This window comes from Bombus bifarius, unplaced genomic scaffold (assembly GCF_011952205.1).
Source record: "Bombus bifarius isolate JDL3187 unplaced genomic scaffold, Bbif_JDL3187 scf7180000008176, whole genome shotgun sequence".
Classification (NCBI taxonomy): domain Eukaryota; kingdom Metazoa; phylum Arthropoda; class Insecta; order Hymenoptera; family Apidae; genus Bombus; species Bombus bifarius.
The window spans coordinates 421,184-447,218 of NW_022884493.1; the positions used below are offsets into that span (position 1 = coordinate 421,184).

The 26,035-nt window shown below is 43.9% G+C and overlaps 4 protein-coding genes across 7 annotated transcripts in view; 1 reads left to right on the plus strand and 3 right to left on the minus strand.

The window, feature by feature from the left end:
- The window catches only part of LOC117209408 (filaggrin-like), a 32,137-nt gene extending 13,898 nt beyond the window's left edge, over positions 1–18,239 (minus strand). For both annotated transcript variants that reach the window (XM_033451451.1, XM_033451450.1), the window contains exons 1-3: positions 17,372–18,239; positions 1,994–2,450; positions 422–1,735 (exon numbers count right to left, since the gene is read on the minus strand). In XM_033451451.1, the coding sequence (XP_033307342.1) occupies positions 422–1,735; positions 1,994–2,450; positions 17,372–17,444 (1,844 nt within the window). In that variant the 5' untranslated portion in view covers positions 17,445–18,239. The remainder of the gene's footprint in view (positions 1–421; positions 1,736–1,993; positions 2,451–17,371) is intronic.
- Positions 18,240–21,192: 2,953 nt separating this feature from the next.
- Positions 21,193–23,261, minus strand: LOC117209417 (mitochondrial import receptor subunit TOM40 homolog 1). The gene is made up of 6 exons (XM_033451471.1): positions 22,859–23,261; positions 22,582–22,696; positions 22,245–22,498; positions 22,008–22,169; positions 21,752–21,901; positions 21,193–21,586 (listed from the first exon to the last, which is right to left on the minus strand). Exons 1-6 carry the CDS (start codon positions 23,034–23,036, stop codon positions 21,447–21,449), a joined length of 999 nt encoding a protein of 332 aa, XP_033307362.1. The 5' UTR covers positions 23,037–23,261; the 3' UTR covers positions 21,193–21,446.
- A 602-nt stretch (positions 23,262–23,863) lies between these two features.
- Positions 23,864–25,141, minus strand: LOC117209425 (39S ribosomal protein L14, mitochondrial). Of its 3 annotated transcripts, none has more exons than XM_033451484.1 (3): positions 25,016–25,141; positions 24,348–24,551; positions 23,864–24,268 (listed from the first exon to the last, which is right to left on the minus strand). In XM_033451484.1, the coding sequence occupies exons 2-3, from the start codon at positions 24,535–24,537 to the stop codon at positions 24,015–24,017; spliced, it is 444 nt and encodes a 147-aa protein (XP_033307375.1). In that variant the 5' UTR covers positions 24,538–24,551; positions 25,016–25,141; the 3' UTR covers positions 23,864–24,014. The 3 variants fall into 3 exon arrangements, with proteins under 3 accessions (XP_033307375.1, XP_033307377.1, XP_033307378.1); XM_033451486.1 differs by lacking the exon at positions 25,016–25,141 and adding an exon at positions 24,820–24,945; XM_033451487.1 differs by lacking the exon at positions 25,016–25,141 and adding an exon at positions 24,829–24,912.
- On the plus strand, positions 24,931–25,779 carry LOC117209421 (28S ribosomal protein S28, mitochondrial). The gene is made up of 3 exons (XM_033451482.1): positions 24,931–25,236; positions 25,379–25,500; positions 25,561–25,779. The coding sequence occupies exons 1-3, from the start codon at positions 24,958–24,960 to the stop codon at positions 25,706–25,708; spliced, it is 549 nt and encodes a 182-aa protein (XP_033307373.1). The 5' UTR covers positions 24,931–24,957; the 3' UTR covers positions 25,709–25,779.
- Positions 25,780–26,035: the final 256 nt, after the last annotated feature.

Genomic DNA, 26,035 nt, shown 5'->3' on the forward strand with positions numbered 1-26,035 from the left:
CGGCTCGTGCCTGGACGAATCATCGGCAAACACCAAAGGACGTTGTGTTCATTTTCACAAAACTGTTAGCATAGGGCCGCCGAGGCGTCACACTGTATTCCATCGTCGGTTCAGCTTTATTTTTCGTTTTGTATCGCCTACGTATACAATACTCGAGGAAACACGAAGCGTGCATCCCATAAGCCGCCGTGTAAATACTCTTGCGGACGGTAAACCTTCGGAGCGGGTATTCACGTCCTACGACCACGCGCGGTTCTTGCGCCTGTCTTACGGCGCAGCAACGCATCGCCGGATGGGACCTTGCGATTTCCCCATTTAACGGTCGAACGGCGTAACGTCTGGACGGAACGGAGCGCGGTCGTACCATGCTGTCGTCGTTGGTCGAACGGACGGAAAAACAGAAAGCGTACCCACTACTAACCTGGAAAGCGGGCCTGTAGGCGAATGCGGCGTCGACGAGCCTGCCTCGTGATCTTGATGATGATGAGGCGTTCCTACAGCGTGATGAGCGTATATCGAGTCCATGTACAGCTGATCGGATACGCGGTCGCTGGTGTCCTGGCCGAGACCGTGGTTGGCCTGAACCGAAGACGGTGGCTGCATAGCGGTCAAGTGAGCGTACGATTGCCTACCATGCTCGCTCGGGCTGTATCCTCCTCCCTCCGATTGTCCTTGACGGTGAGGCGATGACAATTGTTGATCGTCGTGCGGACTGCGACTGGAACCCGGTGAACTGCCGGTTCGGAGAGTCGGTGAACCTCCGCCGCCGCTGCCAGTACCACCGCCACTATTACCCTCCGCGCCACCGCCACCTCCGCCTCCGCCATCCGCACCGCCGTTGTTACCGTTACCGGCACCTCCTCCACCTCCGCTCGCCCGTATCTGATGTTGGAGGTACGCGGCATCCGGTAACACTTCTTCCAAATGGTGATGATGATGGTGATGATGGTGACCGTGCTGTTGTTGATGGCCGTCATTCGCACCGACGTCGCTGGCCGAACTGGTCGCACCGGTGGTGCTGAGATTCGGAAACAACATACCAAGGGTAAAATCCCCACGAGCGCCCCTCATGGCTGCGGTAATTCCACTCGTTCTCTCCGTATCCTCGTCCGTCTCTTGATGCGGCACCGATTGCGAGTGAGAGTGCGAGTGCGAGAGCGAATGCGAGTGCGACTGTGCTTCTTGTTCCTCCAAGTGACGATGACTTGCCGAAGAGAGCACCACACTTTGTTGGGTCGTGTCCGATTGTAAGTGCTGCTGCTGCTGCTGCTGTTGGTGATGATGGTGCTGTTGATGGTGGTGGCGCTGAGAGTGGTGGTGGTGATGGTGCTGGTGGTGGTGGTGATCGGTCGCGGTCGGCGAGAGCGACTCGCTACCATAACGATGCATGGTAGAGCGAAGCGCGTGACTGGCGTCCCGATTTTCCTCCGACAACGCGCAGACCTCGCCCGACCGTCCGTTATCCCCACCCTCGGTAACCGATACTTCTCTCGCCCCTAGTTGAACGTACTCCGACCGATGGTGTTGGTGTTGGTGTTGGTGGTGGTGGTGGTCGTGGTCGTAATCGTAGTGGGGGTTGTGGAGGTGGTGATCCTGCTGCGGCTGCCTACGCTGCTGTTGTTGGTGATGCTGCTGCTGGTGAAGGGGTTGGGAGACCTGTTGCTGTTGTTGCTGCTCCTCCTGTTTCGAGGAATCGCCGCCCCCGTACTCGCTCGAATCCTGATCGCGATAACCCCTTGACAACCGACACACGATAATTCGTTAATATTTCGCGTTTGCCTCGACGCTCGAACGTGCCGCGATCGTTTCGCTCGGCGAACGAGAACGATGCCGCTTGCTTGTATCGCTCGATTTCGTCGCTTCGAGATCAAGGACGGATCGTTGGACGCGATTACTCGACCGAGCGACGTAACGTGACGCGTCGAAACGATTCGCCCGAGACCTGCTGCGCCCCTACTCGTGGTCGAACGCCCCTAGATACCCAACTGCTCACCTTTCTCCGACGTCGGAATCCTGGCTGACGAAGTCGAGCGAGTGCACGCCGTAAGCGGCGTCCACGTCGTTTTCCTGTTCCGACGAGACGAGAATCGTAACCACCGGTTCGGCGTTACTCGCCTCTTCGACCGCGCCATTTTCAATTTCCTGCTGTCCCGCCTCCAGCCCGCCTACCATGTCCCCGCCTTCTTCGGTTCCATGCTTTTCGTAAGGTAACTGTTGGTGGCGTTGCGGTTGCCGTTGTCGTTGCCTTTGCCGTTCCCTCTCCTGGTCGTCCAGTTGTTGCTGTTGTCGAAAAAGTTGCGCGGCTACCGATCTGCCGCTCTCGATTCGCATCAGCCTGATCGATTCTTGGTCGTCGTACCCTTCCACGCTATCCCCGACCGCTTTCGCGCATCTCGTCTTCCTTCCCGTGGCGTAGTCCGCCGCCGTGTCGTCCATGTACTCCGTCAACTCTGTCAACAGCAATGCAAAGGATCGCCTAAACCAAACGATCGATCGACCGAGCGAACGACGAGGCTCGATTTCTCCGATCGTCCAAAGCATCGTCGATTTCGCAAAATCGTACCAGCATTCGCTTTCGATCTTGCGAACCACGCGACAGCGTCGTCGCTGCCGCGTATCATAGTAATCGCGGTACAACGAAAACCGGCCGACCGATGCACGATCGATCGATTAGATGGAAAATGTGCTGCTCGAGGCGTTTCGATGACACACGCCAACAAACTGTTGCTAACCGCTACGGTACAAAAATAACCATTCGTCGTCGTTATCTGTAGCTCGTTAGCGATCGTGCAAACTCGCTCACATTCTCCTCGTATATATGATTTTACGCGTTTGCGCTTTGCATCGGTCTTCATATTTTTCAGCTCTGGAAAACAGAGAACTAGCCGACGCGCCTGGCCAGGTGCCAATGGACAAGAGAAAAAGAAAGAAAATTGAACCTCGGCTCTGCTATACTACCCTGTATAGTGTGTATACTACCCTGTAGTAGTATAGTAGTAGGGTAGACCAAATATTCTTCGATCGCGTTCTTTCTTTTTTCTACTTTCCCTCGTCTTCGTTCTCTCTCTCGATCGGTTTCACAGGAAACACCGTTTACCGGCTGTCCCTGTACGCACAACCTCGTCTTATCGAGATACATCGTCCTTATCGAGGGCGATACACGTGTACGATCGGAAAAAGCAACGAAGTCAGAAGGCAGAAGGGGGAAATTCACGGGGGGTTGAAGCAGCGATTAGAGGATTGAGAGGAAAGGGGTGAAGGAAAGACGAAGAGGATGAGAAGCTGAAAGGAGATGGGAGGAGAAGACATCGACGGAGGCGGAGGCGGTGACGAAAGTATCGGAGGCGGAGGCGGAGAGATACGTTAACGGAAGCATAAAACACAGGCAAATGCAAAGGTACGAATATACGTACGTGAGTTTTGAGAGGAAAAGCGAGACACTTGGCGGAAACTTCGTAAACGATCGAAACGGTATCTGTGCGCGGTATCTGTGCTCGAAAGCCCTGTGTCGTCGGTTAACATTCAACCGACCTTATTGACGCTAGTTAATCGAATTGGAAAGGTCAGGTTCGCTGGATTATCTGACGTTGCTTCGTTCCATCGCGACTCGCCAATTCTATCGAAAAAGTGTTTATATATTTTTCGCTAAGAGTTCAAAGACGAAGCGACGTTTGGAATAATGGAATTGACGCGTCGATAACGGAACTTCGTTATTGCGCGTTCGAATCGGCTACGATCGGATCGAATCGAATCGTATGGAGTCTAGTCGCGTCAATGAGACAGCGTATAGGAGCGCGGAGTTGCGCGAAGACGCAAAAGTCACGACCCCGATTAATCAATCTGCACGAAGAAAATATACGACGCGACGCGAACCACCGAGAAACCTCTTTCTCGCTCGCGTTGCGAAACCAAATCGCACCATATCGGTCACGAACCTATCGCTGTTCCATCCTGTTGCCTGTCTCACCTATTCCATTAATTGCTGGTAGAGTCGTGGCGTGCAATCGCGGATCGATCTCTCCGACATCGTTTCCCTCCGTCTCGTCCTTTTGTCGTTTAGCCAGTGGCTGTGAACGAGTATCGGCTCGTTACACGCGTACGCGAAAAGACTACGAGAGACCACCCTTGCGCGTTATACATAGGCGCGTCGTAAATCGCGGCCGAGAGCCGTCGAATATTTCATCGTTCTTTCGCTGCGCGGTTCTTACAATGCTCTCAGCCAAAGAAACGAGGTTAACGTTCCCCATAGAAGTGGTAGCGAGGAAAGAGATTCCGTTGGCCGAGCGGAAGACGTTTTGTACAACGGGGGCAGAGGTTGCTCTTATCTTCTTGGCCCCATAAAAACGTTCACTGTTATCCGCAACGTAGACGAGCAAGACGGCGCACATCGATGCGGTTTACGACGAGATTTTCAGAGATTGAATAGTCCCTTTATCTCGACCTTCTTCATCCTCCGCCCGTTTCTCGCTCCCTCCTTCTCACCCTATCCTTTTCGTCCCATCTTCTCTGCTCTTATTTTCCCTTCTTTCCTTCCTTTATCCCTTTCCCATGATCTCGCCGCTTACACTTCGAGAATACACTTTACGATGCGATAAAATAACTTTGTTTCGACTCATCGATCCCTATTTACGAGTAGATATGCAATAAGAGGATGATAGACGCGAGCATCGATACGGTACAGTCGCTGGGGAACAACAAGACGAACGCGTGGATATATACGAAAAGTACGTTGGTTCTGCGCTCGAATTGGCTAAGGCTAGCGTAGACCTCCCTCGTGAAACCGTGGGTCGACGCGCGATAGAATAGAAGAAAGTATAATAGCGTGGAATGGTCACGCGTTTCAAGCAGAAGAGCAACGACGGTATGTCCCGCGATAGAACAACAACGCCATTGTACAAAGACCAAACGTTCCTTGCGCGGACAGCTTTGTGTTCGACGCAAATCGGCCGGTATACGTTTTCGGCGCAACCTATTCGACGGAAACCCGGCTTTAGATCCATCCCGTAACGACGCGGATATCGTTCGAGGTAAAACAGAGACCGAAATACGAAATAAGACGGCACACGACCATTGCGAGCAATTGCGGGCAATTGCGGTGATTCTTTCGATAGACACGTATCGAAGTAGGCAACAGTCCTGATCGAGATATTCTCGATCCGAAGAAGTTCTCCAATCGAACCAGTGGATGGATATCGCATGGAACATGACGAGCCAAGGGGATGGAGAGAGGGTTAGAGTACACGAATATGTGTAAGTAAGTACACGCACGACAGTGGTAGAGGAACGAAGGCGGTCGGTAACCCTGGTTTATCTCAGCGGTTCTTCGTTTCTGTATCTCGACTGGTGCCATCTGTGTCTGTCGCTAAAAAATAAGCTTGTAAAATCGTAGATCCGTAGTTGTAAATCTACGATAATTCAGAGTTCCGCTCGTGGGACCAGGAAGAGGGAGAATGCGACGCGCGATTAGCTTTTACCATGGTAAAGTCGACGAACGTGTATCCGACGTTGTACCTGGAACGGTGTAAAAGGAAGGCGCGTCCACGCACGACCTACCCGTACCGAGAAGGATCCGTACGCGATGCAAGGAAAGAAAAGAAAAAGCGAGGCGAGGAAGAAAGGAAGGAAAGCAAATATTCCAGCGGACTGCTCGCCCTTCGAAAGAGGAAGGAGAGAATAAAAGAGAAACGTAGCGGTTAGGATCGTTAACGGCGTCTCCAACGAGGAAACAATGCCGACCATCTTTGCAACCAGTTCACGGAAGGGGGAACGACGATAAAACGAATATGAACTTACAAACTACGAACCTGCGAACGATACGTGAAAACGAATCGACGATCGACGACCATCCAAGTGTTATCGGTTACTATATAGGCAAGAACCTGCTACGTGTTTCTCGTTTCTCTGCGTCTGACGAATACGCGATCGTAAAAAGAGAACTAGCGCGCATCTATTCGGTTATATAGAGATATATAGCGTGGCGATCGTTGGGAATGGTCGAGTTGCCACCAAGTCGAATCCGTTCGAAGCTAATGCGACGCGGCTACGAGAATGCTAGGTGTCGAGTTTCTGTCGTGTTTTTTACCAAAATATGGTCGAACACGGTTCTATCCTCGGTCTCGTATTCGTTTAGCCCCATTAACTTTCCGACCAGCCTATCGGACCAACGTCCCGAAAAGGGAAAAAACGTTTATGAACCATGAAAGCTGCCAATTACGGCCGCGTATCTATAAATTAAGAAAATAGACTTTAGCGAGACACGAGAACGCGAGCGCAGCGATCGCCGCGACCTTACTGCTACTCGTCCACGCGACCCCCACGCTCGTGCATCTTGATAAAAAATGACATATTTGTTTCGGAGAAGAGCGTGCAACTCGCAACTCTCGGTAAAGTCCATGAGTTGCGATAAGAAAAGAGAAGAGAAGAGAAGAGAAGAAAAACGAGGAACGCCACATAAATTTCGCATCGATTTCAATCTTTATTTCTTAACATCCCTCGGATCTTTTACGTTCGAACGACGTAGATTCATAGCCGACGTTAAGCTTGCCTGTAACATCGTAAACAACTACACAGGCTGCCCAGAAATTTTCCACGTCCGTTTTTCCATTATTCCATTATTAAATGTTCCATTGTTCCGTGCGCCTCTGTACAGGATCAACTATGCCTGCAGTAGCTGTATCGGTCGTATTTGCAGTTTACTCGCTCGTCTACTTTTGCTCGAGTTCTTGCGCGGCGCTGCTCGTCTTTTAAGAAACACATCAGGAACCGTTGTACAAGTCGTAATTCCAATTCCAACTACCGTTCCATATGTCACCTTCTATCGATCGTTAATCATTTGTTCATTAACGTATGTCGACTTCTCTCTGTACCAAATGCTGTTACCCGTATAACCTTTTTTTATGTCAACGATATACGTTCAAGGTACGGTTGTTTGGACCCGTTGTACCGTATCCTTAATTATGCAAATTGCTACGCTGACCGCTTCGTCTGCCTTGCTAAAAATACTTCGTTTAAATGTATCTTGCGCCGACTTGTAGCGTGGGATTGTATTTCTTTAACGTATGTTTGTTTGATTTCCACGCGTGCACGCGTATAATCGGGCTATATAGTCTATGCCGGTAAACAACGTGATACTGCCCCATAATAAAATGAAATAACTAAACAATAAATTTCAACTTTGTTTTCTATTTCACGCGATATGTTCGCAGCCTCGTTCCGTGAACGAAACAGAACTAAACGGGACGAAATTCGATAACGACGTAAATACAGGCATGGGGAATTCTCTTTCGGTAAAAGCTTGCCACCGATGCATCCATCGAGATTTACGCAAGTCCGTTTCTTTCGTGCGGCTCTCGTGATACATGTCAGCCGTCACGAGCCGCGAAACAACGAAACGCAGACTGCGTGGCGTAACACGAGAAGGGAACCGATCGCGCTATGGGACATGCTCTTACCTCCCCTTGCTCTTTCTTTCCTTTACCCTTGACTAAAGCACGCTCGCCCTACGATTTTTTTTTCCTCTTACTTTTTTTCCTCCTTTTTCTTCAGCCCCGAACCAAGTGGCTAAGCGCCACTTTTAGCGCATCAACGTAGACGTTAACGTAAGCCGTTATCGATGCGACGGTAGAACGGACACAGTGACGGTCAACCGCACGGAGTTACGTAAGAAAAGTAGCCTTCTATAAGAACTTGTCATCAGTGTACGCGTATTACCTTTCTACGCGACGCGTAGTCAACGAATGACTACCTGTACGATGAAAATTATTATTATCGTTGTTATTAACGAGCTAAACCAGTTGGTTTAAGATAGGTTAAAGATTTGATGCGGACAAAGATAAATTACACGCGCAAATATATACGAGACAAAGTGGAGAAAGAGAGAAAGACGTTACTCGGAGCTTTGAAATTCACGATAAACATGAAAGCTGAAAGTATATTTAACTAAGTCAAGATAAACAACACTTTGAAATTGGTACTCTATGAATCTCAGTAAGTTGTATATTAAAGACTGTTTACCACGTTGATAACATTCATCCGTTCTGTAGTAATATAGTAATTCTGTAGAGATAATTATGTTGTATTTATTCATCGGCCGTGTTAAATTGTGTAAATCGATTTTGTAAAATTACCGTGCCTTTTCGTAACTCGTATTACATAAACCTCTTTCTGTCCGTCACTAACGAACGCTTTAAGAGATCTTTCAACGATAACAAGGACTACCTAAATAGATAGAATAGCGATGCCCACGGTTAACGAGGTAAACAATTCGACTTAGTTAAAATAGCCCTAGGTAGTAAAGTTTTACCGTGTAGAAGGGAGCAATTTCTCGGCGACCAAGGAATTTTTTTCTCTTTTTATTATTTAATTTCTACTTTATAATTTGTCCACCTGGACATTCGGTAAATCAGCGGTCTAGAATGTTCGTCTACTAGGTTTTCTTCCGTTACTCAATGCCGGAAGATTTAAGATTACTACGTCGTAGCTATGAGAGTCGAAAGACATAGAATGTGCACTATGTCTGGCAACGAGCATCGAACGTTGCATTAACGAGTGGATAAAGAAGCACAATTTTGGAAATTTCGCGACCGTTGAATTCGTTTCCGAAAGTTAGAAACCTTCGTCGACGGATGGTACGTCAGCATGTTCGCTCGACGTTGTATCTGGATCGTAGAAATATTCGTATTGCGTATAATTTTCGCGTCGCGTCTTCTTCATTCGGAAATCGATCGAACATATCGATAAAAATGTGACGCGACGCAATATTTTCTCGAAACATACTTGCGAATAAAGTAAAATAAGAACGAGTAATTTCCGCTTGCAAAAGCGCTTTATTTACAAAACTACGTATTTACAGGAAACATTGTGCATAATAAGCGTCGAGATCGACGCGTATCGACCCACTGATCTGCCCGGTTTAAATATAATTTCGTTGGATCGAGTTCACGGCAACGATGGGAGCGAGCATTCGAAGAGAAGATGAAACATATACATTATACGTTACATACATACACGGTCGGGGCGAGTGAGTTATGTATATAGCCGGCGAGCCACATAGCTAACGAGAGAATGAGAGTTAGCGAGGCAGAAAGAGAGAAAAGGAGGCAGAGCGAGAAGGAAACAAGTGCGTGAAGACGCAGAGGGAGCGCAACGCTAATAAATCAGTCGTCGAAAGGTCGAAGGTCGTCAGCAGTGCTCCACTATATTCACATCGAGACGGTAATGGGGTATTAAGACGGGGCGATTTTCGAGTTAATTTTCTAGCGTTCGCCCGCAGCTGTGAATAAGAAACGGTTGATTAGTATAGCCTTAGTCGTTCGAAGCAAGCGTCGCTCGCCGATTTTTCTCAATTACGTGGTCGTCTGAAAGATAAATCGTATCTGGAAATCAGCTTGGCGAATATCGAAGCGACGTCGAGGATCTTATCGCGCGAACGACTTCCCTCGCGATCTGCGTTTCGAAGGATGGCAACGAGCCGTCAAAATAAACAAATAGTCGGGTTTCGTCGTCCTCTTACTTGGGAGAACGACGAAACTGGGTCCGTACGGGTCAGTTTAGAAAACGGTACTCGTTCCTTTGTCCTTGTACAAACGAGGCGCTTCGCGTGTTTACGGTCAAGTGAAAAAATCAGGGTTGAGGCAATGCGTTTTCTCGAATCGTCTATACGCACGTTTACGTTTTAGATTTCATGGAAACGCGTTCTTCTCCTTTGATATTTGCCAATAGCTTTTAACTGCACCAATTACCACGATTATACGAACGTAATAAGAAACAACAACTGGCACGACTACAAAAAAATGGAAATAGAAATGCAACGATGAGAACAAGGATAAACAGAACAGGGATGATAATAATAAAAAAAGATCGGTATATATAACCGACGTCGTAGGTGAACGAATGAGAGTGTGGGGTGGGCGAAAAATTGTTTGCGTAGCAGGCAAACAGGCAGGCAAGCAAAGCACAGGCAAAGCAAGCAAGCAAAGCGGCAGGCAAGGCGGCAGGCAAGCAGGCTAACAGGCAAGCAGGCAAGAGAGGCGGACGGGTGGGTAGGTTTACGGTATTCGCCGGTCTGCCATCGAGCAGCAGTTTTGACGTCACATCCTGCGCGCGGGCGGACATCCGGTTTCACTGCCGGACTCCTGTCCCCGAGCGATAACAAAATCTACGTTTGTCAAGGAAAGAGAAAGAAACGTAGAAAAGGAACGAGCGGTCGTTCGATGCCCGGGACGAGACCAGGGGAGGACGAATAGTTTCCGTTACCCTTTTCAACTTGCCGACCTTTAAATCGTTTTACCACCACCCGATACGTGCGAGTTTCTTTCCGCGAAAGGACGAAAGACAAAACGCCTCGTTTCTTGGTCGATGATGGTCGATTGTTCGGCCAAACAATGAATCAACGTTCCAACGATAAACTTGGCGTCGCGTGACGTCGTATCGCGTCTCGTCACATCGCGTCACGCTGCATCGTTGAATCGCGCAATTCCGACTCGGTAATTAACAAAATTAGCCCTCCAAACGTACGAGCGTGTTGTAGAGATACGCGCGATGAGAGAAGGAAAGTTGTTGCACTGGAGAATCGCGGATCCGTCCCCGCTTGGAATCCCACAGGGATTAACCGATGGACAGAAAACGTTCCTTGTCTTTCCTCGACCATTCCTCGCTTCCGTGTTCTTACTCCAGCGAGAGACCTGCAGACTCTCTCTTTCTCTCTCTCTCTTTCTTTCTCTCTCCGACAAAGGGTGTAACGTTTGGGTAACAAAGCCGCGCGTAAACTACGGATACGTGGTCGCGCGTACAGTTTTTCGTCCAGCGAGACGACCGACCAAGCTTTTCGAAAGGACAACCGCAAATATTTGTCTCCTTATTATTTTACTGTCCTGTTCCATCGGATTACCATCGGTTTGCACGTTGCGATCATTCATTTTCCACGTTCCTTTCGAAGATTCGGAAGAGTAAAAATTCCTGACACGCGTTACATCGTGCGTACTTGACGTCGTGTCACGCTGTCGTTTCCGACGAACTCCTCGTAACGGAGAAAATTTGTTCGACGGAGCGAATTTTGGTTTCACGGAAATAACCGCGATGGCTTCTCGAGCGGCGCTTTCAGTACGGTTATGGAAATCTTTCCGAAAACCGCGTGACCAGAGTCAACGTCTCCTAGATTTTTCACTACGTTTACAGAATACCAAAGGTACGGGGAGGGGACGCAACGACGTTGCTCCATGAGTCTCTCCGTGATGAAGCAAGGTTGCGCACTATCAAGGGTTTAACTAGGCAAAGGTTAAGGCAGCCTCACCAACACCGTGATTCGCCTAATCTACAGTCAATTATCTGACTTTCACTGTGTCTGGGGAAGGCTCTGCTTGGGAAAAACAGTGTGATTCGCGGAAAACGCGTGGTCATCCGGCAATCTGTTGGCGTAAGAGTGCCGATTTCGATAATTTTACCGCAGCTACGAACTAGTGGTTGAAATCGTTCGAACCGCGAGTAACAGATGGCATTAGTTCGTCATTCGCCGCTGGAAAAGGTTCGCGAATATTCAGTTGGCGGATTTCTGATGGGCCTATTCTATCGTTCACGTTCGTACAACGCGCGTTTGCCGATGTATCGTTGAGAGATACCGATCGTAGAAATCGTAGAACGAGCGAAGGATCAAGAACGGCGAAAATGTACGACAGTTCGTGGAAGAAAAAGAAAAGAGAGAAGTAAGAGGAGACAAACTCGTGGAATTAGGACGAGCCGCTTTCAGTCGAAGGGTTGGCAAGTTTGAACGTATGAAACCGATGAACCGATCTCGCGTCTGGTACGCGTAGATAACCGGCCGTACAACTCGATGGGGGCGTTTTCGGGGCGGTGTTCGCGTTCCTAAGGGACTCGCGGCTCGGTGCACGTTTTCCCCGCGGGAAAACCAGAGACGACAACATACCGAACCCGTTCTCCGCTCGTTCGAAAACCATTCCTACTCGCACGGCGTTCGACTCGTCCGGCGTCCTCGCGATAACACCCGCATCCACGTACGGCACGAAACGGCAAACCTGCCAACCATACGAAACGCCACTCGCTCGCTTCATCTTTGACCCCAACTTTCTGTTTCCGTTGTTCGCTTCGTACGTGGGAAAATAACCTCTTTTTCTCTCTTACCGTCGATCGTCCCATCGTCGTTTCGACGATCACGACGATCGCCAACGAATACGCCGATTTCGTCTCTCGATTACGAACGTACATGTTCGCCTACGCTCCGTGAGGATTGTTCAGCTGCCTCTTTCAACGTGACAATAAAAGAACCGCGTTTGCAAAGGACTCGTGTGCGAGGCACACCCCTATAAACGTGCTCGCAGGTGGCCACACCGTGTTCTCGACGGAGGAACGTGTCGTGTACGTGCCTAGACGGTTTCTCTCTTCCGCACTCTCTTACGATCCGCTAGAATCGCCCGATCGAGCAAAAACATTTCGCAGAGCTAACGAAAGCGTCGGCCGAACAGCTTGGCGCCAAACGAGAGGAAGAAGAGGAGGAAAAAGAAGAAGAAGGAGAAGGAGAGAAGGGAGGAATGTTAAAGGAGCAAGAGAAAGAAAAGAATGCCAACAATGTCGCGGTTTATCTGCGCGTCCTTGGCTAATCTCTGTCCATGAAAGATTACCCTATCACCGGGAATTGTGCTGTGTCTCCGACGCTCGATATACGTAAGCGTTTCTATCACCTCCATCGTCTCTATCGCCTCTATCGCGCCTCTATCGTTTTCATGTTCTCCCTCCTGCACTCCAAAAGTATACTCCACCCCTTATCCATAAAAGCTTTCTTCCGCCTCCCGTCCTCTTTCTCAGACGTTCGACAGATCCTTCTCGGATCGCAGCCGATCGACTCGGCAAATCTGTTCGACTCGCCAGCTAGAAGACTAAAAGTCGGTACCGAATATCGATGTATCGCGATGGGCACGCGCTCGCGCTCTAAGACAGTCCGACAACGCGATCGGTGGCCGCACGACGAAATATTTCTAGATTCTCGATCGACGTTCTCTCTGTTGACGTTCGCGCTCGCGACGAATAACGTGGCTGAAACACGTGCGAACGTGTAGTTTTAGATGCGCAACGTTAAGAAAAAAGTGTGCAGACGGAGAAGGTCTAAGGACGGAGAGGCGAAACGAAGCTCGGAAGGACGAAACGATCGTGCACGTTTAACTTGCAACGAATAGAACGTATTTCTAACGCGTGACCAGGAATTGGCAAGAATTCGAACGCAAACACGATACGTTACGCTATTCGTTTTTCGAGTCAGGCGTGCGGCGTAAGTACGGCACGCGGGAAGGAGAGCCGCGGGAAAGTACGAGGAGTGGCAACCGTGGTGACGGTGACGGTGGCAATGCTGGTGGTGTGGTGGTGTGGTGGTGATGGTGGTGGTAGTGGCAGCAATCGTGGTGATGACGATGACGATGGCCGTCATGGTGGCAGCGGCAGCGGAAAGTAAACGCGGACCAAGACCAACGAGGGAGGAGGAAACGAGGCTAAGCAGGACGATGCGCGTTACGTTGGGTCATGCTGCGAAGCGTTATCGCAGACCGGCGGTCGGCCGATACCTTATCTGGAGTAGTTGCACACCGACAGTGGCTCCCAACTTACTGGAATCGTGATTCCACTCATTTTTTTTTTTTTTCATTTTTACTTCTTGTCACAGAGCAAAGCGAAAAATGGTTCGCTACGTCGAATTGATGCATTCGATGGAAATTATCGTCGCGACGATGCGGAACGGAACTAAGGAGAGCGAGGGGCAAGCAGACCGGAGAGACAGAGCAGAGTCTGCAATTAAAAACAAGAGAAACGTTCGACGTAGACGGCTAACGACGTAGACTAACGCGAAAAGGACGTTCGCAAAGCAAACGCTCTTTATCTAAATATTGATTCGCGATGATCGCGTACCGTTCAATCGCTTCGAAACCCGATCACGGATTTGAATCTGGAATAGGCAAAATTAGAGAGAGTGGGCGGACCGATACAACGATGCCAAACGTTTCTTCATTGAAGAACAATGTGCCGCGAGATAACTCGTAGGTACGTCGTAGCTAATACACATGCTGCTCGATGGAACAACCATTATTCCACCTAGCACGCAGTCGAGATAGAAGACAACGCGCGCATCGGATATCGTGTCGCATCGAAATTAGCGGACGCGAAAGTTTATTTCGTTTTATCTTTATTTATTTGTTTGAACTGGAAGTAAAGTGTAGCCTTTGGCGTAGAAAATAACAAAAGTAAGAGGAGTGTTAACGTTAACGTATGGATATACATGTATAAGTTAAAGATGTAGATACAAGCATGAAATAAATTAAAACGAACAAAATAAAGAGACTAAGGTTTGTACGAACAGACGCATCCTGGAACGAGAGGACTTGACGCGATTTAGCACGCGATGGATACGATTAACGTAAGCATAAGTTGCGCCATGTTGATTAACGCGAAAGAAATTATTGTTTCTAAGACGCCTTGAGGGAACAAAATCAGATGCTACTCCGATATCCGCAATATCTTTTGGTTTACGATCGATCGATCGATCGTTATGACCTTCCGCGTGGACACCGATTTACCACGTTCTTTTAATTTTTTACGACGAGAGAGAAGAAAGACGAGCAGAGAACGAGCTACTCGAACAGAGAAAGACAAGTACGCTCGCTCGTTTTTCCGTCTTATCGTTAGAGGAAAAACTATATTTCCGATTTGCAGATATATAGTATCAAAGTCTATTACGAAGAATGACGTCGCCGGCGACGGATATTAAAGTAAATAAAACGTATGTCCGTCTTTTAGCTTGCTAGCCTTCTAATGTTTCGGCCTTCGTAATCGTTGCAAGCATACGTATATACGCGCGTTAGTTTATTCTTTCGACTAATGGCAGTCCAAGTAACCTTGAACACGCTACGTATGCACGTAAAAATCAGCTCGCGAACGTAACGGTACGCTTGGTGAAAAATACGCGATGAAAAATAAACGAGCGAATCTATTTAAATTGGACTGTTCGATACCGATGGAAGCGGCGAATAGCGAATAAGCAGTAAACGTAAGTAAGTAAGTAAGTACATATACGTATACGTAGCGAGTTTAAGCGAGCAACTCGAGCAACGTAGCTCGGAATATTTCGCGATCGTTCGCGAGTTACGATTTCTAACCGAGCGAACCGTTTCGAGAAACTCGAAAACAATAGGCAACCAAACGGATCGTAAATAACACGGTATGCGGTATGCGCTAGCTATAGGATACGTGGTATGGGGTATAGGGTACGCGGTGTATGGGATATGTAATCGCTACTTGGCCGACTCTTGAATGGCAGAAGAGGAAGGTTGTGTTTAACGACAACGAATCTCGATACGAGATCGATCTAATCGCGATACCAGAACGAAAACTCGCCACACCGAACCTATATGTCTATCTCGTACGTCTATCGAATTTCTGACGGTCTCTGCATACAAAACTAAGCGAGATAATCGCGCCAGGTCATATCGAATGGAATAAGAAACGAATCGTAAGATTCGAAGAGATGCTTCTCCACCAAATCTTGTTATCGTTGTTCGGTTTTGCGTATTACGCAATTCGCGCCATGTTGTTGCATCGACAACAGGACCGTCTTTATGCAGCGTCCTCTCGCGTATTCGCCAAATTATAACCACCTATCGTTGAAAGCTGAGAACTAAAAACGGATACCGACGTGTCGGTCGAAGCAAAGAAAATCCAAGAAACGAGATCCACGCACCGAACTCGATTCTTCGATTAGTTTCAAAGGATCGCTCCGCCGTTTTCGAAGGGCTACTACGAGCGATTTGATCGAACAACGGGTGGAATTAAGGCGGAGCGAGCCGAGAGAAAGGAATTCTTTTCAACCGCGTTAGCGACTAACCATTCGCAGCGTTTCATCGTAGCGGCCATTTTCGAACATCCATGATACAGCGCATCCTCCTCCTTTTTCTCCTCCTCTTTCTTCTCTCGTCGTTACCTGTTGCGTGCCGATACCGGCTAAACAGCACCGATAATCTACGAATAACGTATCGGTTATCGAGATATCGCGACACGCGGTAGTCCCTTCTAAACTGATTCTTTCCGCGGATCGTTTATCGAGCACGAAGGGCTATTGGAATTTTTTTTTTTTTTGAATTTATGAAAACGCCTACATACACGAGCAAACTGCACGGCAACGAATTGATTTAACGGGTAACTTTCAACGCTAGTACGCTAATATCGCGCTATTGTTGCGTACATTGACCCATGACGACGCAACACGTCCATCGTATGGTAGAAAAACTGTGATAACAGGATTGGACTTGGACCCTGTAAACTAACATTGGAACTTTGCGTTCACAGCTTTTACGCTCGAAAAATTCCATCTCTCGACGACGATCCTCGTCTTTACCAGCCAATTTCAATTGCTACTGCGACTTTAATACGATGTTTGCCACGTATCTCGTATCTCGTATCTCTGAACGTCGTATCGCATCCGTCCAAGAGCCGACGTCGATTAAAAATAGAAAAAGTTTGCTGAAAAACTCCGTTTCCATAAAAACGGAAGGAAAATAAAAAATTTGCCGATATTTAGACCAGCTTTAAAAACATGGTCGAACGTGCAAATAATACCGCGTTACGAACTTAACCGTACCTCGTTCCCTTTTTCTTCCTACTTTACTCGGGTTCGTTCGACCTGAATGATTATACCTAAATACATTGGACAAATTTTCAAAATTCCACGAAAAAATCTTGGTAGGGTTACGTCGTCTTGTTTAGGATATACGATATCGGTATATCTGATACGCGGCTCGTCGAGTGTCAATTATCGAACTATATCGAAAATATTTCGAAATTTATAGGCGGAAAAGAAAAGAAAAACAAGAGAATAGCACGGATGAGGAATAGTCCCGGCGTCCTGGCGTCGCGTCGCGTCGCGTCGTATCGAATCTATGGCCGTTCACGAAAATCTCGTAGGCCGATTCGCAAACGCAAACGCAACGACGACAGTTATTAACGCGTACATCGCGTTATCGTCACCAGTAATAGAATTATCACTCTGATATCCAACGTATATACATCCCCCACGATCGGCCCCAGGTTTCCAGTGACTCGCGGACCACCGCGGCCCGTTGTTAACCGATTCTTTCCGACGCTCTCGAAACTCGTGCAGTCTCGCTTTGTTCTTTTCTTTTTCTTTTTTTTTTTTTTTTTTTTTTGTTTTCCTCTCCATTCTCGTTTTGTCACCTTCCCTCCAAAACTATTCTCCGAACATTCCTTCATTCTATTCGATCAACGGACCGCGAATCGTTTCCAATCGCTCGCTAACCGTTAGTGTCTGCCGACCCGCTAAATCGATCAAACACGGATCGCGAAATCACCAAATCAGTACGCTCACCGTATTCGTTGATGTGTCGTCGATGTTTCGCCATTTCTCCACGAATTTCATCATCGGATTTCCTACTCTTCATCCCTCTCCCGTTTCTTGATGTCGGTACCGCGCGAAGCCAAACTCCTCCGCTGGACAAATCTTCGATCGAATCGTTCTCGAAACTTCGACAACTCTTCGAAGCTCGAATCTCGAATCGAACGTTGCTTCGCGCGTTACTTTTTTCGTGTCACACTTGTATACTCGTAATACTACAGTCGAGGTTAGAAACTCGTTGGCTATCACGATTGCTTGTACTTTCACAGAACAAGTGACATAAACGGGAATTTACAACACAGCCAACACTTGTTTAACCGCTGCAAATCCCAACGATATACAAATTATTTTATTACTCGCAGTTCCTTCAAAGGTTCCTTCGAATTTCACCGTTTGCCGATTAGGATCGTGTACGCGTTGACCACTGTTCTAAGATCGGTAGCGAGGCTGGTGTGCATTATGTACACAGAGGAGACCAGTGAGCAGAGTGGAGCTAACAAAGAGAGCACTCGACGAAAAGAACGACAGAGCGAGAAAGCGAAAGAGCGAAAGAACCGATAGAGTGAGAATGAGAGCATGCATAACGGAGAATGTATGCATGTGCATATACATGTGTGTGTATGTGTGTGTGTGCATATGTGTGTGTGAAAGAGAGAGAGAAATAGAACTCTGTGGATGGTCGAATCAAATCGGATGGAGTTAAATCGATTCAGCCTAATGGTGTTCGATCCAATCGGATTGGATCGTATCGAGTTGGATCTAATCGAATCGAGTCTTGATCGACTTGAGTCGAATCGGATTGCGCGTGTCAGCCAGGCACGAATCCGAATGCGTTGCGCTTCAATTTCGAAGAAAACGAGGCGACCAAGATGAACAAAAGAGTAAGAAAGCTGACGGCAAATACTAAGGCTCGAAAGGACTAAGTTTTGGCCTAACCGGGGAAGCCCCGATTCCCCTGCGATCGACAACTTGTTCGCATTCTACGGTGGGGATATCGCGAATAGCACCAAGGAAAACTGCACACCATCAATTCGATCGCATCGTCGTTGATCGATTTGGATCGACGCTGTTCGTATACGCGCCTCGTGCACGTTCGCGTTCCATGACACACGTCGATCCTCGCGAAAAGCGCATGCGCCGCTTCCTTTCTTTTCCAACGTGTTTTTCTTATCAATCGTACGCGTATATACGTACATATATGCAAACGTATACCAATAAACATATATAGTCGCTGCTTCTCCTCCATTACCTCGCCCCTTCGTCAACTCCTCGTTCTCCTTATCATTATCCCTGCCGGTTTCCCTCCTACTCTTTTACCCTCTTTTTTTCCTTCCCCTTCTTCTCCTTCTCTCGATCCACGATACCTCCACCCCATCCATCTACCTTTGTGCCTTTGTGTGTCTAATTAGTTTACGCTGCTGCCCTTCCAACCTCAATTATTAATCTCGTCGTGCTACAAATAATACACAGCAATCGAATTAATATTCCTCGAATGCCCTTCGACTAGTATTTCAATGAAATATTTAGACGAGTTGCACGTCTAACCAACGCGCGCAAATACGTAACAAGAATACGTAACAATACGAAGATTCACAAAATAGTCGACGTCGGTTACTTATTGACATAAGTTTTCCCTTCGATATGAATCTTTCAAGTGACTCATGGAGCTTCTTTTTTCCTTGAACCTAGCTTACGTGCTTTACATAACCAAATTACCAATTTTAGCCCTATACCCATAAACACCTTTTCAACGGTCTTTCCAAATCTTTCCAAAATTTCAACAACAACCGACCGATGATAACAATACAAATGACTATGTAAGTTTGCATATATATTAAATGTATATATAGGTACTGTACATATATAGAAAAAAAACACGACCGTCTTTTAGCAATTTCGGTGTTCATTGTTTGTAAAAATGACTCACGTTGTCCTATGACCTCTTATAGTCTATACATTCGTGGGTTTTACGATATTCCATTCCTTCAGTGAAATACGTATTGTCCTATAGACTGTTTCTGCAAGTGTTGATCGTACTCTCTTTGCTTTGCTCGGTCACGATTCGATAACGCGTTACCGGAAGCTATGCATGTATACCGAAACTCAAGGACAATCATGTTCATTCATCCGTCTTTGGCAAGATCAATCATATGGATCAATGGGTACTAATCCAATTCATCCTCCCTATACATATAACACGCTACAACCAGAAAACATGAATTCAGGTAGTGATGCACTTCTAGCGAATAATGCGCGATATTTCATATTTTATAGTTCATAAAAAAATTCGCTGAACGGAAAAATGAAAGTTACGCATGCACTTGGTTTAGTCGTGCTCTTAAACTCCATACCGCGCTGTACACGGCTAAGCTCGTGTTGCCAGCCTCTCTTAACTTTTCTGCTGATCGCTTATTGTATTCGTCGAGAAACAATCAACATCTCCACGCAAGCTTAACTCCATTTATACAAACCAGTTTGCGACACGAATAAATAGGCTAAGACGATTCGCAACAGCGGAAATTCATTGTTATTCTTAAATTTAGCCTACATTTTTTTCTTAAGCTAGTATAGTGTGCATATATATATATATATATATATATATATATGCGCGTGTATACTTATGCTATTACTCAGATAAATATAAATCTTTAGCGTAAGAAAATCTTGATCGGTTATCGCGAGAATGTACGTTTCATCGACAATTCTACGTCCAAATCTCGATAAACGATACGTTACATGACAATTTCATTTCAAATCTTAGCGTGTTCTTAATCAATGAATCCGCTCATAGATGTTTCTTCTTTTCTCTCTCTCTCTCTCCCTCCCTCCCTCCCTCCCTCCCACCCTTCCCCATTCTTCTATTTGCTATCCCCAAACTGTCGAGTAAACGAGCAAAATATTACTGTTACCGTATTACGGTTGTATTTTTTGTTCAATATGAGAACAACTCGTGTTATTAGCTTAAAATAAAGATGGGCGATTAGAGAGTCAAAGGTCAACATCGTTAAACGATATGAGTGCGCGCTGCTTTATTTTTCCAAACGTATTTGCATCAGTATACGTAAGCACGGCAAAGCAAGAACAAAGTGTATCGTAACCAATTGATAATACTGCTCGGTATTTAAGTCGATATTTCTACGGAGCTCGTGTTCCACAACGATGCTTGTATACTATTTATTCTTTTGCTTTAGTTTACGTTGTACTTACACGCTCTCTACCGGTATGGATAGAATTATTGAATCAAAGAAAACTGAATAACGAGTCGATAAATTGCAATACATACACGTATATCAGAGCGTAGAATTTACTCGAGATATAAAGGTTTTTCCTCGAATAAGGGTTCTACAAATTACAATAAATAACATATTAAAAATAGTTTCATCCTATAACGTAAAATTTATTATACTTTTATATAATTCTGTTCGATTCCAAAGAAATTTTTCGTTTAATACACCTTTTTCTACTATGAACGATTATATATCTTTCTATGACCTCTGAATTAATCCTGTTGCGTATGCATATAACAGAATACATGTGTATTTTCGAAAATAAAAAATGCTGACAGTATCGTTCACGTTACTGTACAAGCGCGTTTCTTTATATTCGGAGAACAGACATGATCGCGATGAGATCGTCACATACTTTACGTCTTTTATCGAATGTCACTTATCTCGGAAAATTTACAAGCCACAACTCTCGGTCGACGAACGATTGAACACATTGATCAACCCCGACAAATCATGTATAAAGGGAATAATGAAGACAGCATGCCTTAAAGTGAAGAAACATACACAATTAGGAAAACCTGTTGATACGGTGTTTCTTTAATAAAAAATAAACAAACAAAAACGATCTTATATAAACACGATGCCGAGCAGATGAGGTAATCAACAAATAGAAGGGAATCAGGTTGGATATTCATCAATTGTCGATATTAGTTACAAGTTTCTTTTGAGTAGAATCCTCAAAAGCTGTGGTACTCCATTGTTTTCCTTCCTGACATTTAACTAGATTATGTATGCGATTCGCACTCTTCTACGTGCTACTCTTAACCAATTATCAATCCACAACCCAGTCTAAACTGCGGCTTACTATGATTTATCATACCACTTAAAGCAAATGTAAATGGTAATGGTTGTAATTTTTTCTCCAAAACAGCACCCACTGTCCAATTCGTATCTATAGTTCCTATAATATAATAAATATAATGAATATAATAAAAATGCGCTTCGAAAATGAACGTACAAACAAACGAACGAAAAAAGGAATGAAGGAACAAAATAGTATAAGAATGTAAACGAATTAACGATAGAATAAACAATCTAGAACTAGCAACTATGTGCTCTATCATACCTCTAAATATTAAATCAGCTTTGGGTAAATCGACTTGGTAAGCAATAGCTCCGGTAGATTCTTGTATTCGGCAATTAATTTCCAATTCTACACCAACTTGCAGCTGCTGACTAGCTTTTTGATGGAAACACAAATGACATCCAGATAAACCTATTGAAAAACGATTTTGTTATTAGTTATGAATTATTTCGCAATCTTACGGCAGGCGACCATATTATGATTATTGGGTTCATCGGGAGTATTGCCTTTGACGCACCTAAACTACCACTAATTGTAGAGTCTCCGTTCGTATACCTTCCAGCGGCTGAGAGAACAGCGACTTGACCTCCTGGTACAGCAGGGCCTCGTTGACAAGCGAGTTCTCCACCCAACGCGACAGATGGAGTTATGCTTTGAAGATAATGCATTACGAAAACGCCTAAAAAAACAATTCGTTCCGTACCATAATCGTTTCTAAAATTTTACATAATCGATCTTTACCTCGAGCGCTTACCAGAACCATTAAGTATGTCCGGATTACCCAAAGTCAAAGAGACTGTATACGCGTCACCACGATAATCCGTTGTCATTTGAACAGCAGTAAATTTACTTTTGTGTACTTGAGTAGCTAATTTTCCTCTTAACCTTTCGCCAAACTGATGAATAATATTAGCATTAAGATTCCCAGTTGGATCGATATCACCCAGTAACACTGGATAAGCTTCCGAAGGTACTGGTTGCTGAGTACCAACATAAGTTGCACCAAACCTGAACATATTCGACCATTAGTATCAGTTGTTGACCATCCGTTTCCAAATAGTACCCAACTTTATTCATAATTTCAACCACACCTATATCCAGATTGTGCAATGGAACTCATGCTTATCGTATGTGATATTTGGAAATGATTACTAAGACCTTTATTAAACATCAGCTTCGCACCCTCAAAGTTTGCGGGAAATACATCTACGATTAAATTAATATTTAAATACATGTATATACAATTGTTTTCGTAACAATAATTTTAAAATAAGACTAAGAATAATAAAAAAGAAGAATAATCAAAAGAAAAAAGATTAATACATCGATTACGTGAAAATGGATCGAATAGATACATGGGTACCTTACCTTTACATTTCTTATGAAGATCCTCGATTGTACCAGGATTTTTCAAACCGTCGGAAAATTTGTTAGACGACTGCAGTGACTCGGAAGAATCTGGTTTTTCTAAATTTGGTAGTAAACCTGAGGTTGGAGGTGGCGGCGAAGGTGGAGGAGGTACAGAGGCTGCCAGTACGTTTCCCATTTTTCTCGATTTTATGGCTAAGAATTTTAATAATTTTGCTTTTTTCTCTGTACAATACTCTAATGTTTCATTCGGTATCAATTCTCACGCAAAAACGTTAAATATTTACTATATATACACAAAAATCGTTAATGAAAAATCTGCCGATTAAAGGAAACAGCGTGCTTCTACCTAAGCCGCCATTTGTAAAAGACAGCCACTACCGCTCAGAGCATGGAAATTCTCTTTTCCTCGAAATATCCCTATTAAAGCATGATATATATTATAAGTAAATACTTATCAGGCAACCGGATAACTTACAAATGGAAGTACGCGTCACGCGTACTATTTCCTTATCCTGATTGGTTGTACGTTGCAATTATCGATATATATATTTATTTCTTCTCAAATCTAAATGTAAAACATGAACACATTCAAAACAATTTAACATAATTTTTTTATCTATAAAATAATATTCATAATTCTTGCTACATATAAAAACAAACTTTTCATCCACTTATGTAATTCGTATTTCTTTACCTTTCCCCGCTTGTAGACCAAAGTAGGTCGTCCTAGTTACAATCTCTAGGAAAGCTACCTCATGTTGGTAATGCTATGTACTCCACTGTTGGAAAGCGGATTTCAGTTTGCGAGAGCGGTTCTATTGAAGATAAATGCTAGGATTAGGCGATCCCAGCGCCTCTCTTCAAAATCAACGCAGACTTCCATTTATATATATATAAACAAATAAATTTGTATAAATCATATTTCGTATTATTGGTTTCAAATTTGGACTAGTAACATAATTTGCGTTCCCAGTTAATATCTATAATATATAATAATGCAACTGACATTATGAATGTAACACTTTATTTTGTTATGCATATATAATTTGCAGTATATATACATAATAATATTAACATATATACATATATATGCAGATGCAGTTCCTAACTATTTAAGGTAGTACCTATATGAAGAATTGTGCGCTTGTATGTATTATACAAATTTTGTGGCAATAGCTAGCAATTTTGTATAATCTGCACCTTTGCTGTGTGTATTATTTCTCATGATAGTTCTCAGGATATGAGGAATTGGTACATGAATCCTAGTACCTAAAGGTGTTCCATTTTCATCTATGAGAACTATGTTATTGCTGTCAAATCTTGGTACTTTGGGATTTTGACGTTGTTTCAAACCAACCAATATACCTTTCTTTTTCTCACCTTTTATGGCAACTAATACTCTGTCCCCTACATTGATTACAAATAATGATAAATAATATATCTGTTATCAATATATTTCAATAATCTATCTGTTAGCTTAACCAACCTATTAAACCAACTCCTGTTTTATTATAAATATGAATACAACGTGGTGGTTTTCCTTCCATCATAGCCTGCTTCCCAATTTCACTATTGTCCACAACTCTTAATCTTGTTAATTTTATTATTTGATTACATATCGTCGATGTAGAAACATTTCTGGATACAATATTGAATAGCGTACCATGTATAGGCATTATTGCAATATCTTCTATAATAAAAAACGTTTATATTATTATAGTAATCAATATTATTATTGAATACAGTTTAATTTTTTCAATAAAAACAATAAACTTCGTACAGCAAAAGAAATGAAATTATAAAATTTAAATTTTGTTTATCAACCCAACTTCTTTCACATTTTATTTCCTATATTTACTTTTATTCAATTAAAAAATTTAATTAATGCGTCAGTTAACAGAAAGTAGAACTATTTATCTTGAAACTTTTTATTTTAGCACCAAAATAGCACTACTCACTAAATTTATCTGAAACTGCCGAAGTACTGAAAATGTTTTCTTTCGAACTTTAAGAATGATCAATGTTCGGAACAAGTCGAACATCAGAACATAACCTATATGAAATTTTAACAAGAAACACGTTCCCCGCCTACTAAGATGAATAAGGTTCAATATCATCAAAGAATAATTAAACAATTATATCTCGCTTACGCACCTCAAATCAGTTCACTGTTCGTCCGAAATTATTGTATAGAAGGAAAATCGGGTGAAACTATAACAAATGCGAAGGAACAAGATAGTAGTGACGAAGATCCAGAAAGTATTAATTCTAAACAAATTTGTCAATCGATTGAAAATATTGAAATTGAGAAGAATTTAGCGAATCCAAGACGCAGTACTTTCACTTCGTTACTTCGACATTCGAAATTTATAGATGTAAATATAAAATATTTTATTCTATTACACAATCTAACATAGCATTTATTATATATATGCTTTTTTTGTCTTGCTTCTTTGTTCTTTTTAAACAAAATCCAAGTTTCTAACTTACCACTTATGTATATTAATTATATTTCAGCTAGGAGATCCTGAAGATAAAGTAGTATTGGGAGAAATTTTTCAGATTGTTAATAATGACTTATACATTGACTTTGGATGGAAATTTCATTGTGTTTGCCCAAGGCCTCAAAAAAATTCTATGTAAGTCACAAGCAGAATATATGCTTTAATAAGTAATAATGTTAATTTTTATTATTACAGTCAATATATCAGAGGTGCAAAGGTTAAATTGTTAATAAAGAATTTAGAATTGTCTTCGCGGTTTTTAGGAGCATCTACCGATTTAACACTCTTAGAAGCAGATTGCGTTCTTCTTGGTTTAGCACAATCCCCATCGAAAATACGGTAGAACTAGAATAATTATGTTTATTTTGTACAATAATAGATCATAAATAAATAAAAGAATGCTTCTTTTGACCATCTCTTATTTTTTTATTGTATAGAATATTATTACAATTGAGATTACCATATTATATGTTCATGTAGTTAATATGATTGTGTAGTTAAGTTGATTTAATGATTGCATTGTATAATGGATTTTATTTATGGAATTATATTAGTGTGATTCTATCGTTTGTTATAAAAAAATTAATTTCACTTCAGCCCATTAGTTCACTCGGTTAGAGCGTCATATCTGTCATATCACTATACCCAGTTCGGAAATTTCACTTTTTAT